At 45.4% G+C, this 14,730-nt stretch overlaps 1 protein-coding gene across 1 annotated transcript in view; it reads right to left on the minus strand.

The window, feature by feature from the left end:
• Window positions 1-8,345, minus strand: part of NOM1 (nucleolar protein with MIF4G domain 1) — a 294,420-nt gene extending 286,075 nt beyond the window's left edge. Inside the window, exon 1 of the mRNA XM_085631969.1 lies at window positions 7,326-8,345. Within this exon, the coding sequence (XP_085488095.1) occupies window positions 7,326-8,294 (969 nt within the window). The 5' untranslated portion in view covers window positions 8,295-8,345. The remainder of the gene's footprint in view (window positions 1-7,325) is intronic.
• Window positions 8,346-14,730: the final 6,385 nt, after the last annotated feature.

Raw genomic sequence — 14,730 nt, forward strand, 5'->3', positions numbered from 1 at the left:
ACCCTTTACATAATTCTGGACAAAGAGGTGGTGTCCGGTTGCGGTGGTCATGTCTTGGCCACTGTAGTCGGAAAACACAGTCTCGAATCGGGAGAAGTATTCAGACACGTCTTCCTGGGGTTTCTGGCGGCAAGCCGTCACTATCGACCAGTCTACCTTTCTTTCAGGGATTAGAGTCTTCAGCTTTTGTACAATCTTATCTGGGAGCTCTAGGATGGCTTTCGGGGGTTTCTGTCCTGGTTCTCGCTGTTTATCTATGGTATCGAGTTGTACCCAGGTATATCCGAACGGCTCAGCGTGGTCAACTTTCCGGATTTGTTTCCACACATCAGCCGGCAGACATAGCCCAAAGAACAAGTCGATATCTGCTAACGTCATTATCGTTGAGCCTAAGGCTGTACCTAATTCAGTGTAGAAGGCAGTCGGGTTCTTTCTCAAGTCGGGTAGGGTCTTTCTAAAGGTCAAAATATCTTGCCGGTCCCACGGCTGGTAGACCCAGTTATATACAACCCTTCCCTTCGCATCTTGGTGGTTGATGTCGTCGTGTGTTCCCTGACCCCGTGGGGGGACCCAGTAGGGGGCAGCTTCTTTAATGGGCATCATGGCCTCGGCCCTTCCTCCCTGGGGCTTAGTTGCCATGGGGGTTTCCGTTGTGGTTGTCTGTCCATGTTCTTTAAGGTGTCGGTAGACCTCGAGTGTACGAGTGAAGAGGTTCGTTACATCGCCCTCTCTTTCTTCCCCAATGTCTACCTTCCTATATAGGGCCGCTAGGCCTTCGGGACCTTTATCGTGGTACCTATTCTCATATGTATTCAGGGTGCGATAACAGAGCCGTACGACGAAGTGTCGTCTGCGGCTGTCGGCATACGATTTATACACGTCCGTTATATACTCCTCACTTTCTTTTCGCTCCACCAGCGTCCCTACTATCTTGTCAATTCCTGCTCGTTCATCTTTAGTTAACCGATTCATTCTGGTGGACTCTTTCTTTCCTATCTCATGGTCGTCTAGCGTTGTAGTCGACGTTAGGTTCAGTACAAGAGGTTCAGCCGGCGCGGAGGCCGTGAGGGCCGAGGCCCCTGTACTGCTTTCGTTCGTGTTCGGGGGTTGTGGGTGTTGCACTACTGATTGGGAGGGTGCATACGGAGGGGGCATGTAAATGGTCGGGGGACCTAACAGTAATTCGTCATTCGTTTGCTGCCTGGAGGACAACACAGGGTAGAGCAAAGAAGGGGACCTAACAGCGTACTGGCCTGAGGTTTCGGGCTCCTGGCTTAGCTTAGTTTCCCTTCTCTCTTTTATGTCTTCTTCTAACTTTTTAGCGGCAAGGTGAGCTGCCTTTCGTAATTCCTTTTCTGCTTTTACTTCTTCCCTCTTTTTCCGTTGCGTCGCTTCTTTACGCCACATGCCAATACTGTCAAGCATAGTAGGCGTCGTCTTATTGCTACGCAGAGCTACTTCTAGCGCTTCTATCTTGCGATCGTCGAAGGATCCCATCAGTGGCCACTGACTTTCGGGCTCCTTCTTGGTATATTTATGCCACAGCTTGCTATAAGCCACGGCGACTAGTCCATATTTAGTGAACATGTCCTTATTAGGGGTGCCTTCCAGTGGAGCCGGGTGGTTCACCTCTAATAAGCGGTCCGGGCAGAACCAACTACCAATCAGTGGGGAGAAGATAGGCATGACGGGTTTCAACGGGGACAAAAGTCAGCACTACCTATCTTTTCACTGCTTGCAAAGACTAGACAGAATATCTCTATTCCTCGTTATTTGTAAGCAGAGAATACCTCCAAAGAACCAATATCGAACAACTAGTGTTCGGACAATCAATCAATCAATCAATGGGGAGATAAAGATAGGCACGACGGGTTTCAATGGGGACAAAAGTCTGCGTTACCTACCCTTCACTATTTGCAAAGACTAGACAGAATATTCCTATTCTACGTTATTTGCAAACAGAGAATATCTCAAAAAGCACTATTCTTCAAAACAATCAATGTTCGGACAATCAATCAATGGGGAGATAAAGATAGGCACGACGGGTTTCAACGGGGACAAAAGTCTGCGTTACCTACCCTTCACTATCTGCAAAGGGAGAGAGAGAGAGTATTTCTACTCCTCCCCGTTTGTAGACAGCGAATATCTCAAAAGAGAACAATCAATGAGCACAATCAATGAGCAATACTAGTATTCAATCAATCAATCAATTATTTCGCACTTTTGTCGTGTTTCACGACCTTACCCGGACCGCATGGACAGTTTCTCGTCTTCCGCCTCCAGCGCCCGATCGTCCTCTATTCTCCGTATTTGCCGCGGCACTCCTGATGGTTCCCAGTCAGGACCGTAGATCACTCGAGAGAGGTCTGCTCGGAACCAGTGAAGTTCGGATGATCGGCTGCCAGACGAGGGTCTATTGGGCAGGAGCTCTCCCGATCGTTGCAGTCGTTCACTCTGTCGTCGGGACCTCTCCCACTGGATCCACGTGTCGCTGATGGGCCCCACGTTTGGGACGCCAATTGTTAAATGGTAGCGGCAGTTTCAGTCGATATCTTCCAAGTATTTTGCCCGGCGATAATCGCCTCTCATACCACTCGATAATTTACCAATAAAAGAGGCAGGCGCCGGAGACTGGAAGGCAGGAAACAAGGTTTTATTCCGTCGGAGCAGAACACATCAGATCAGACAGCAAGGTATCGTCACGAGGTGCTCTAACTGCATCTCTGAGACCTGGTCTCTTATACACTGGTTTATTGCTTTATTACACATAGTACATTCTTGTGATTCCCTTGATGTGCGGGGAAATATCCCCTGAAGCCCCGGTTCAGATCCGATCCCACACATAGATACAGTAGAAGTTCCCACCCTACCCGCAGTGGGAGATGGCTATCGCGCAGCAGGGAATTCCGCTAATTCCCGGGGGTGTGTGCAACTGGCCGGGTCTCAGGGGGTAGGGGCTTTGATTCTACTGTAATCCCTTTGATGTGGGGTGTTTCCTTTACAGTAGGGGCAATAAACTGCATCCGCAGGGCTAGGTGATGGCCTGGGACCAGTTCGGTCAATGGGGCGCAGAGGAAGGGGGTTATCAAAGGAGAGGCATGACCATGTATGGGTTTGTCGGTCGGAAGTGGTTCCGTAGCAGGGTCGCGCAGAAGGAGAGGGTTTATGGCCTGTATGAGAGAGCGGGGGTGGCCAGCGCGCGGGGGATGCTCGCAGCGCCAAGGGGACCGCGCTGGCGATTGACAATGAGTGGGGTGTCTAAAATGGCGGCCGTGCATTCGTTGTGCGTGACGCTGGGGAGAGGCAAGATGGCGCAGATGATGTTCAGTTTGCACGCTAAATTTCCACACCGGTAGGTCTAAAATTGGTGGTCAGCCTTTTGGTTTTGTCAATGCATGACTTGTTTAGGCATAGTTTTTGTAAAACCTTATCGGTGTGGGAGCTGCTGGGCCCTCACCATTCTAACAAGCATTGGCAAAAGCAAAAATAGTTTTTGGTCTCAAAAAGCACACAGCAGTTCAGGGTACTGAACTAAATTACTTTGTGTGCCAATATGTTCCTTGTAAAAGAGCAGAATACTGTCACTTACAGTGAAGCTAGCTGATAGACCGAGAGAGAGAAAGAATTTTATTAAGCACAAAAGGTCATGGTTGACGCCAGGCCTAATTAGAGGCCCAATTATTAAAGAAAGTCTCAAAAGTACATCCATGGTATATATCCTTGCATTAAGTGCATATATACAGTTTCCGTGAATTCACAAGAATGTACAGAAGTAGGCCAAGAAATAGTACTCCTAGAAAAATATTTGTGAACTCCATCTTAGCATGAGCAAATGTGCATGTGTAGATTTGCTCGTGTAAAAATCTGAATGTTTTAAGTTCACTTTTCCTCCAACCACTTTTTTTCCCCAACCCTGGAAACATTTTTACGTCTGCCCCTGTCAGGAGTAAATTTCCAACCTTTTTCAGTATGGAAAAAGATTAGAAAAGAGTTGGTGCAAACCCTTAAAACACGCAAGTTAGTAGGTTTGCACAGACTCAAAAGGGCATTCCAACCCTTGAACTATTGCTTACCACTACCTTCAGCCCCCGTATGTAGACCTGCAGAAACATAGTAACATAAGGGAATTGCTAGTATTCAACCCTACTATGGTACGAGCCCTGGCATAATTAGAGAGGCTATATCAGAACTCTGATATAATGAGACTGCTTCCGTAATTTGTCGCCGCATTACATAGCACAAAAGGGACGAGTGGATTTTGTTACAGGACAAGGAGATTTATAAAGCAACCTGCCCCATGGACAAGTAGATATTTTATTAAATTCCACACCCCTGTATGCCTGAGAAAAGTAAAGATTTGTGGGGTTATATCAGCAATATTACTAATCTGGGAAAAGATCTGACTGAATGGAAAGCTGATGGTGTATGGGAATCTAAAAGCAAAGGATTTACCTCTGTGGGAAAATGGTTTGCGACATTGGGATGTAGTTTAGTGGGAAAAATATTAAACACCTATACTAACTATTGCTATTGGCGTACTAATAATAATAATGATTTTCAGATATTACAAACGTACAAAATTTGAGGAAGAAAGTAGGGGAATAAAGAGAAGGAAACCCGAAATGGAACTAGATGATAGACAATGTGAATACTTAGATGAATTAAAAGCCTTGGAACAAATTAGGCTAAAACTAATGAAGACATCCGCCTTACAAATGTGCCATCAGAAAAAGAGTGTGATGGCTCGATTCGCCATCAAAGGGGGAATTGCTAGAGCATAGACATTATCTTTCATCTATCTCTACAAATTCACCCTGAAAAATGATTTGTGACATTATTTTACGATAATGACAAATGTGTGATAGGTTATCAAGTTTAAAGAAAACAAACAAATGAAGCCTGATTTAGATACTGCATGATAAAAGCATGCAGAATGTTAGACGTAGGTTTCTGGTTTCACTTAACCGCCAACAAGCTACTATAAAATTTAACAAATATATTGACATATGTTTTCTTTATGCATAGATGAACGTAAACAACCGATAACTTAGAAATTTCTATATAGGAAATAAAATAGTTTATGTGTTCGTAACAGCACAAGAATGTGTAATGGGAGCACTGACATTGATGAGAGAAACAGATGGTATATAAGAAATGTTATAATTTGTGCTATGTAAACGTCTATTTTAAATGTGCTTTCCAAATACTGAATTATCTATTCATCTATAAACGTGCAAAGAGACTTGCAAATGATATGCGAAATAATAATGAAGTATTGAAAAAGAAATGTTAGGGGTACCTTATACTTATATTATATAATTACAATCATTAATCTACCTAATTGAAGAACTAATACACTGTTTCCATAATGTAAGCTTAATATTTTAGCACAAAATCATCGTACACAAGCATGAAGAACTCAAAACTTGCTTTTCTTTCCTAGTATGAACTTAATAGTCTGAAGCCTATGGGAACCTTTCGTGAAGTTTCACCTTGTGCACTAACACTCAATGATTATTTTCACATTTGTAGCATACTTGACTAGACTTGCAACAAAATTGTTATTGTTACTTCTAGAACACATGTTTGGGAAAGGACAGACAACGGATGAGAACATCAATTTGCCTATTTCCTAAATGTCACAACAAATCATATGACTAAAGTACAGTGGTTCCAAGTAATGGATTACTTCATTTTTCTGGATTTGTATACTTTTACCGATTACATCATCTCATCCTACTGAAACTGACCAATGGGACAGAGTCTACTGAAACTGACCAATGGGACAGAGTGGTGCAACAAATTTGGTGATGTCAAGGGGTGTAAACCAGAAATCGATGGAGTATAATTGCCTAAACTATGAACAGGGGCGGTCCCTATCTTGTCCATCTCCGCTCTGCCCATCTTGCAGTCCAGAGACTGGCGATTTGGACTTCCAGATACAACGTGAACTGTGATGAAATACTGCGTTTGCTGCCGGCTGGTATGCTTGCATAGTGGTATCTTTCCAGCTGGAAGGTTCCCGAGAAACTGCTGAGGCATTGATGCGGCAGTACGGACAGGGGCAGACAATCCTGTTAAGGAACTGGTCATTCGGAAATTTACTGAACTGTCATTAATAGGGTTTGAACTGAGAGACAATTGATTTTCCTATAATATTTACTTTCTTCGGATAAATCCTCCCTCACCTGAGGAAGATTGCTCCCTTCATAACTGGATTTTACAAAGCTTGTTAAACGCTTATTAAATCTGTTCAATTTAAAACTAGATTGTATGCTAATTATTTGAAATTAGAAAAAAATAACAATTTGAGATAAAAATATTCTGCTGGTGCTGCTTCATTATTTGCTGGGGCTAAATTAAGCTGATCAAGGAACAACTAATTGGGTGGTGGAAATTACTTGGGAACTTACTTTGACTTATTAAATACTAACCATTATCTTATTCCAGGTCCTCATATGATAATTGTTCATTCCCAAGTATTCTGGTCCCTTTCAGCACCTAACAAAATCCATCGGAGGACCTAAAAGCTTTGGTGCGGTAGCTGATGTTATTCTGAGATAAGATAAACTGGATCAATTAAAATAATTTCTGAGGCCCAACACGTTTGTACATAGCTCCTTGATGCTAATTCATAACTCAATAAGCTATATTAAAAGCATTTCAGCTGGTGTCAGTACAGGATTTCTGCAACAGAGGCAGTAACTGAGCTATCTGGATAAAATATAAATCTGTGACACAGTGTAGCTTGCTAGCCTTGTGGGTAAGCGCTTCGGTGGGAGGGGTAGTAAGCGCTATACAAATGCAACATTAAGATACCTTCCTGCATCATGCTATGCTTTGAAGGCACATTAACCTTCTATTCGATTTTATGATTGTCAAAGCTGCGACAACTGCACACCGCTCTCTCCTGGAATTGCACTTTAAACAGGTTATCATATCACTCTTATAACTTGCTGGGTACACAAACATCTCTGCAGTAGATGCCTTAACCCGGTCTGTAGTTTTAAAATGCAGCGTGCTTGTGACAACTAAGTAAGCCAAAGAAGATTTACTATCACATTTGCCGTTGATGCCAATTTCTTTGTGGCAGAGTTAAATAAATATAAAAAAGTAATGTATACGCTAATGGTCAGATTCCAAAACTCGTGTCCCTGCCCCCTCTCCGATTCCAGTCCTTAGACTCAGATTTAAGTGTTCCCACTGTAGATTTTCCCAATTACAACACGGTACACAATCCTACGAAAGTAATCTATACTGCATGTTTAAGGGTTACTTTTAAAACAAATTCAAGGAGTCAATGGCATGAAATACAGCAAAATTACCTCCTCGTTTGCAGCTAAGTCTGACTGTTCTGCTACTTCGGCATCACTATCTGAATTCTCAGCGAGATCTTGACTTTCCTCTGGCTTCTCGTCCTGATCATCGCCCAGCTCTTCTTCTCCACTCCCTTCTTCAGACTCTTCGTCTGCACTCTCTACGAGGTCTCCTTCCTTCTCGTCCAAGCAGTCACTGCTAGACTCCGAAGGTGTTTTCTCTGAGAGCTCCTGCAACGTTTCAGCGGTGTCGGCCTCCTCGTCGCTTTCATATAGCCCCGAAGCTGTGGCCCCGGGCTCCAGGGCCCCTAATATATAGTCCAACCCATCCTGAGCGAAAGCCTGAGGCAGAGAGCTCTTGTTCTTCCTTTTGTTCAACCTCAAGCTCTTTTCCAGACGGCGTATCTCTTTATCTTCCTGCTCATTTGCTTCCAACAGGGCGAGTTTCCTGGACTCCTCTGTGCTGTTCTTCCCCTTGGCCTGGGGTTTAGGTTTCAGGGCTTTGGGTTTTGATTTCTGTTGCTTTTGATTACCAATCCGGAGGATGCTGGAAGGGACTGAGCGCTTCTCAAGGTGGGTAAGTTTGCATGCGCCCTTTCCCAACTGGGCGTTTTCCCCTGCACCTGTCACCTTGAGTGTATCTTTACCGACTTCCTTCCCAAGTCGAGTTCCTCGTCCTCCCACGCTGCTCTCAATGTTAAATTTTTTGCCCTCATAGTGTTCCTTCCTTTTGCACTTTTTAAGGCGGCGTTTCTCTTTCCTTCGTTCTTTCCTGCCCTTCCAATTGGAAGCTCGGCTCAAAATGCTGCCGGACCCACTATCTGAGCAAGGCTGCTGCGGTGCTTTCTGCACAAATTCCTCCACTGACAACTTCAATTTCTTCAGCTTCTCGCTGTTCCGCCCACCAGCCGGCGTTTTCCTCTTCATATTGTCCACGGACCTACAAAGAAGTCTTATCACTGGGGGAAATGTTTCCATCCCATGCCTCCAGTGGGCGCCGCCATGTTAAATCGCCAACAGGAAGCACCGTCTTGTTGACGTCCAATACTGGTAGCGTTTCCATCTTTAAAATGATGCTACTAGCCTGTTAACGATGCCGCCATTTTGGAATGTTTACTTTTCTGTTTAACGTATATCAGGTTAATGATAAAATGTGAATTACACCTATATATTGCCCACCGCATCGGTATATTTTTAGAACGTTTCATAAGATATATTATGTCCTTCCTGGTCATTATGGGCGTATTCCAAAAACAGGCTGTTCTACGCAGAAGGTTGATTCGACTTCCTCTATGTTACCACGGAGTGTAAAGGTATAACAGTCCCTCAAAAGTATTGAGTGGAAACAAAGCATTTACAAAGCAAGTAGGACTAGAGTATGTCTTTGAGATCAACGGGCTTTGCCAATTGTTTTAGCAATACGGTAAAGACTTTGAATGTCTTACCATTTGTAAACTTTCATTGCTTTAGTATTTACATTTTTTTGGGAAGTTTTATATAGCACAAACTTGGCCCAAAGGTAGGGTGACCAGATTCTCAAAACAAAAAACGGGGACAGGTCATAGACATAGAAGTAGGACTACGATTTGCAGTAACCACCGACATAAACGTAGGACTATTTGACAGCTGTGATAAACATAGAAAAAGGACTATGACAGCTCCCTCCAAGACCGAGATGAAGCATTACAGATGACAAATCAGAGGTCTTTTATCGGCAGTAAGCATTAATTCCATTTAAACAGACTTTGCCTCAACATTTGCTTTAGTCCAAGTTTGTTTTCTTATTAGATAAGTATATATATTGGGATTGTTAACTGAACAATAAAGAAAATTGCACAATCGAAGAGGAGTTTGTGCTCTTGTTTTTGCCACGAGGAAGTGAACGAGTACATCGCTAGCGAGTTTGATAGATATATATATACACACATATACACACACACACATTCTGTCATCGTCAAAATCAGATACTGCTGTTTGTAGAATACTCCTTCCCATAAAGCACTCCCCCTACGTTCAGCGCAGTTGACTGAAATATAAATAATGTTTGCTTTATTTACGTGGAAACATTTACGCACATTAGCATAGTAAATAGTTTAGAACATATAAGACAGGGCTGGCTTTAGTGCTGGTGGCGCCCCGTGCGACAATGTTTGTTGGCGCCCCCCCCCCAATAACCACCTCCACCACGGATTCTCTCACTAGCACCCTTTAACAGTGACCAAGTCACCATAACCACACTCTATCAGATGCATTATATATAGCGCCACTCATACCAGTGTAGGGTGTCCAAGCACTTTGCATCACACACACATTACACAGAGACAATCAATCATACGTGTGTAAATCAGTGTATAGGAAATGTTACATAAGCCAAAGGACTGAAAGTGTAGGAGTCACATGTCATCCATACTGGTAGGCAGTATAGTTTAAGAGTGCTTGGTGTGGAGAAGCACAAACGCAGAGTCGAAAAAGAAACAGCATAGTTGGGAGTTTTCTTTAATATTAAGAATCGATTTCTAGCCAGATTAACCCTTTTTGAAACATTAATCAATGTTCTAATAATGTATACTTTGCAGTGTGTATGCAGTTCTAGGATGAAAGTTAATAGCTCACTATTCTATATTAGGACTTTAAGTTATAAATTGCAAGTAGCAAAAAAATGTCTCTTTTGAAAGCAGTAACCCTGCTGATCTGTTTACATCATACGCACTCTGTAATCTACTTGGTACAAGTTCTTTGCAGCAGGCATATTAACCCTCTGCACTAACTTCAGCCAAGTCAAAACCTCAACTATACAAAATGCTGATCTCTCTCCAGGAAGATAATTAATCACACTCTTGACATTTATGTGAGGCCTGGTAATTGCTGGGGGAAAGAAACGCTACATGGCGCCCCCAGGAAGCCAGCACTGGTGCGGATAAAACTCTCAGGGTTAAAATACACGTTGCGGGCTTGCTGGCTGGGAGGGCAAGGATTCCTGGATGATGCAGCTCTGATGCAAGGCAGTGTCCCGACGGTGCTGGTAGGGCTGGGGAGGCGTCACGAAGCTGCTGCTGGATTCTGCTGTAGTTTGAGACTGTCCGACCCTCGCTCGCTTTAAGGCAGAGCAGGGTCACGGTGGATTGCTGCAGGCTGTAAAATCAGGGTCATGCCGGTCACAGGTGGTTCTAACCAGCTGCATGATGACGTAGGTGGCGCTGTGTAGACAAAGAGAAGGGAAATCCCGAGAGAACATGTCTCTCTTCAAAGGATTTCCCTTCCTGCTACAGCGCTCACCTCAGTGACGTCACCAAGCTGTGCAAACAGAGCATGCGCGCAACCGGAACAGTGAAAAACCGGGACATTTCTTTGTTCAACCCGGACACTGTTCTAAAACGGGGACATTTGACTCCATTGGAGTACAGTGTCGGGACACGGGGACATTTCACAAAAAACGGGGACCGTCCGGGCAAAACCGGGACGTCTGGTCACCCTACCCAAAGGTGTTGTAGCGCTTTACAGGAGCACCAGTTACATTACACAAGGACACATACATTTTTTTTGTACACAGGGAGATCAATTTATTTACCAAGAATCACAGGATGAAACTCAAACCTGTTTCCTCAGCCCCAAAATCAGCTACTCTGGCTGTTAGGCCACAACTTCTCAATTTTGTGACGCAACTTGAATTATGTGACAGGGAACTAAATTATGCTGCAAGAAAAGGCAAATGTAGATTTTCCTAGTTATTATGACGGAAAGTCTTAATTTTATTAAAGACACGGAGGCGAGTATTATGCTTTCTTATCTTGCTTTTATTATACAGCAGCCAACATAAGTGAAACACTGCAGTTCCCAGGGGTCCAAGCGAGAAGGCTGGCCAATGGGAACTCAGGAAAAACTAGACCGAACAACCAATCATCAAGGAACCACTAATAAAACGTCACATCTGACTGCGGAGCTTCCTCTTTTCGCTGACGAGCAGATCAGATAAAGTCATAAAACAAAGGAGCAATCGAAAAAACAATAGAAATAGCCAAAGTCCAGGAACAAACTTCTTGCACCAGATCCATCCAGGAGGAACGAACAACAGGAGTTGCAGAGGACAGGTCCAAACTGGGAGGAAGGATGATTCGGGAAGGAGAAGACCATCTCTGTTGAGGAAACGGACCATCACGAAGATGCAGGCGGCAAAGCCAGATTTGCTGAAGGGAGGGAGAAACACATGTTAGTAGTGAAGAGGTGGGATAATACTCGCCTCCGTGTCTTTCATAAAATTAAGACTTTTAACTAAGAAAATCTACATTTTATGGCAAGATCTCAGAATGTCCTCTAGGCGAGAGCCTGCCCAAAAGGCTTTAGAAGCCATGGCTCCCCTAGTGGAGTGGGCTCCGAAAACGGAGACATCAATGCCCGCAAGGGATAACCCAACGAACCCAACGGGCCAGGGTAGAGGAGGAGACAGGGAGATGAGGTTTGCGGAAAGAGATAAGGAGTTGGGAATGAGAGGGCGCTCTGAGATCAGAAGTCCTAAGTTCGTACATTTTTAAACATTGGCCTACACACAATTTAGGGTGAGAGGGAAAATAAGGATAAAACACTGAATTCAAATTTGTTTTAGTTCGTCTATGGACCTGAAAGAGAACTCCGGTTGGGGAAAACTGACGGGAAGAAATATCCAAAGCTTTAACATCAGAAACTCGTTTAATGGAAACGAGGCACAAAAGCATGGTAAGTTTAGCGGATAACATTTTGAGGGAAAGGGCATAATTGTCTGGCCAATCCGAAAACAGTTTAAGAACAACAGAAACATCCCATAAACTAGAATACTTAGCCAACGGAGGTTTGGAACAACAAACTCCTTTCAGAAGACGACAGATTAAAGGATGATCGCCAACTGGCTTGCCGTCGATGGGAGAATGGTTGAGAGAAATGGCGGACCTGTATAAGTTTACCGTTCTGTAAGACTTACCTGAACTAGCTTCAGAGGCCAAAAAATTGACTATAAAATTTAGAGGGGCTGAAAGGGGATCGATATGCCGTTCCAGACACCAGCTTGCCCAAAGAGACCAAGCGGATTTGTAAGCTTTTGAGGTACCGGGGGCCCAGGCTTTGCTGATGAAGAGAGAAGCCTCTTGTGAAATGAGGACGTCAGGAGAGAAAGGCTGGAAACTTTCCAGGCCGAAAGGACCAGGGAATTGTTGAGAATGAGATCGTGTTGTGAGCCCTGAGGATTCAGAAGCAAGTCCTCGCAGAACGGGAGAAGAACCGGGAAGTCCACTGCCATTTCCAGCAGGGACGGAATCCAAATCTGAGATTGCCAGAAAGGGACTACCAAAACCAGAGAGGTTGGCTGGCGACGTACTTGGGAAAAAACTCTGCTGATCATGATGAAAGGGGGGAAGGCATAGTTGAGGTGACGAGACCAATCCTGAAGGAAAGCATCCGTAGCCAGGGCCGAAGGATCTGGACGCCAGCTGAAGAAACGGGGCAACTGAGAGTTGAGGCGAGAAGCGAAGAGATCGATAAAGAAAGGGCCCCATTTTTTGGAAAGGGATTGGAAGACGGATGGAAGCAGTCTCCAATCGCTGGAATCCCGAAGGAAACGAGAGTGCCAATCTGCCACGGAATTGAGATCTCCCGGCAGATATTCCGCTGTCAAGGAAAGTTGATTTGACAGGCAATATTCCCAAAGGCTCTTTGCCAATTCTGCCAGAGGTTTGGACTTGGTGCTACCGAGATGGTTGATGTAGCGGACCGCAGAAACATTGTCCATGCGAAGAAGGATAGAACAGCGAAATCTGTGCTTTGAAAGGCTTTGGATTGCAAAGGAGCCTGCAAGCATCTCTAAACAATTGATGTGCAATCTCGACTCCTCGCGAGACCATGTACCGCCAGTCGATATTGTACCACAACGGGCGCCCCATCCCGACCGGCTGGCATCGTATTCTAACACAAGATCTGGGGCCGAAGTGAAAATAGTTTGCCCGTTTGTCACCTGGTCGTCTTCGCGCTGGTTTAAAGATTAAAGGAAGGCAGGTAGTTGAACTAAGCCTTTTTATTTTTTTCATACAGCACTCCTTCTTTTCCAAGAACATATAGTCCCGAGTATATTCTCTTCTTCAGCTGTCCCTCCTCTCGGGGTCGGGTTGTCGTTCCGGGCGGACTGCGGCTCTTCCCCGAGGACAGATCACGTCTCTTCCTCCGGGGCTGGTAGGGTCTCTTCACTGGGAGCTCCCACTCGGAAAGAACGAAAGAAGACCGTGTTAGGTCAGTGGTTCACATCAATCACCGTATGGATCCCAGGATGGGGGTGAGGGAGGAGGATCACACCCGTAGTGCTCGTGACGGTGTATTTACAAAAAAGGTCTGAGGTGCTCTAGGTGAAGTGCTCAGGGAAGGCGAGTACGCCGGCTCTAGCGCTTGGCTTTGGCACCCCTCACAGGCCTCCCAACCCAGCCCGCTACTCGGCTCCGTACCTGGGAGAGCCACACCTCTCCTGAGGTGTGGCTGGGCGAATCACCGGAACGGTGGCCTCCAGGCTCTCCTTCCTCCTGCTGGGCTCTGGGGTTCCGAAGGCGTTGGGCGTCCTCCTCTGCTTCTCCGTCTGCTCTCTCCGCTCGCTCTCTCTCATCCGGGTTTCCCGACCTTTCGCGTGTGTCCCCGCCTTTTCTTCTGACGTCCCGCTCGTTGATAGGCTCTACTCCTTCGTCACTAGCGGAGGGGGCGGCGCTGGTAAAGGGTTGATACCAGTTAAAGGAGACACCGCTCCCGGTGTCTTCCTCCGTCTCCCAGTCCGGTCCTTCAGTCCTATGTGGGCCAGCCTGGGAAAGGGAAGACAAGTCAAGATGTTCTTTGTAGGGTTTCCACCAGTCTATATGTCCCGTGATGTGCGGAGGGGCCTGTCTTGTGTTCCCTTGGGTCCCCTGGTCACACACCTCCCCCCTAGGCAACTCCCGTTCGGGGAGAGGCACAACACGGGAGAGATAATCCGCATTGCCGTTGGCACTGCCCTTGCGATGTTTGATACTAAAGGTATATGGCTGGCGGGTCAGGAACCAGCGCATTATTCTGGGATTATTCCCCATGTTGCGACACATCCAAGTCAAGGGTTCGTGGTCTGTGTAGAGGGTAAACAGCGTACCGTCTAAATAGTACCTTAGTTTGTCCACCGCCCATTTTATCGCTAGACACTCCTTCTCTATGGTGGAGTACCAAGCCTCGTGGGGAAACAGCTTTCTGCTGATGAAAAGAATTGGGTGTTCTGTTCCTTCGGAGGACATTTGGGAGAGGACCGCTCCTATCCCCCGGTCGGAGGCGTCAGTTTGTAAAATGAAAGGGAGGGAGAAGTCCGGTGATACCAACACCGGTGCGGATGTGATGATGTCTTTTAGAGATTGGAAAGCCTCTACTGCTGCTGGGGAGGGGCCTGGTA

The sequence above is a fragment of the Triturus cristatus genome, chromosome 10, assembly GCF_964204655.1.
Source record: "Triturus cristatus chromosome 10, aTriCri1.1, whole genome shotgun sequence".
Taxonomy (NCBI): Eukaryota; Metazoa; Chordata; class Amphibia; order Caudata; family Salamandridae; genus Triturus; species Triturus cristatus.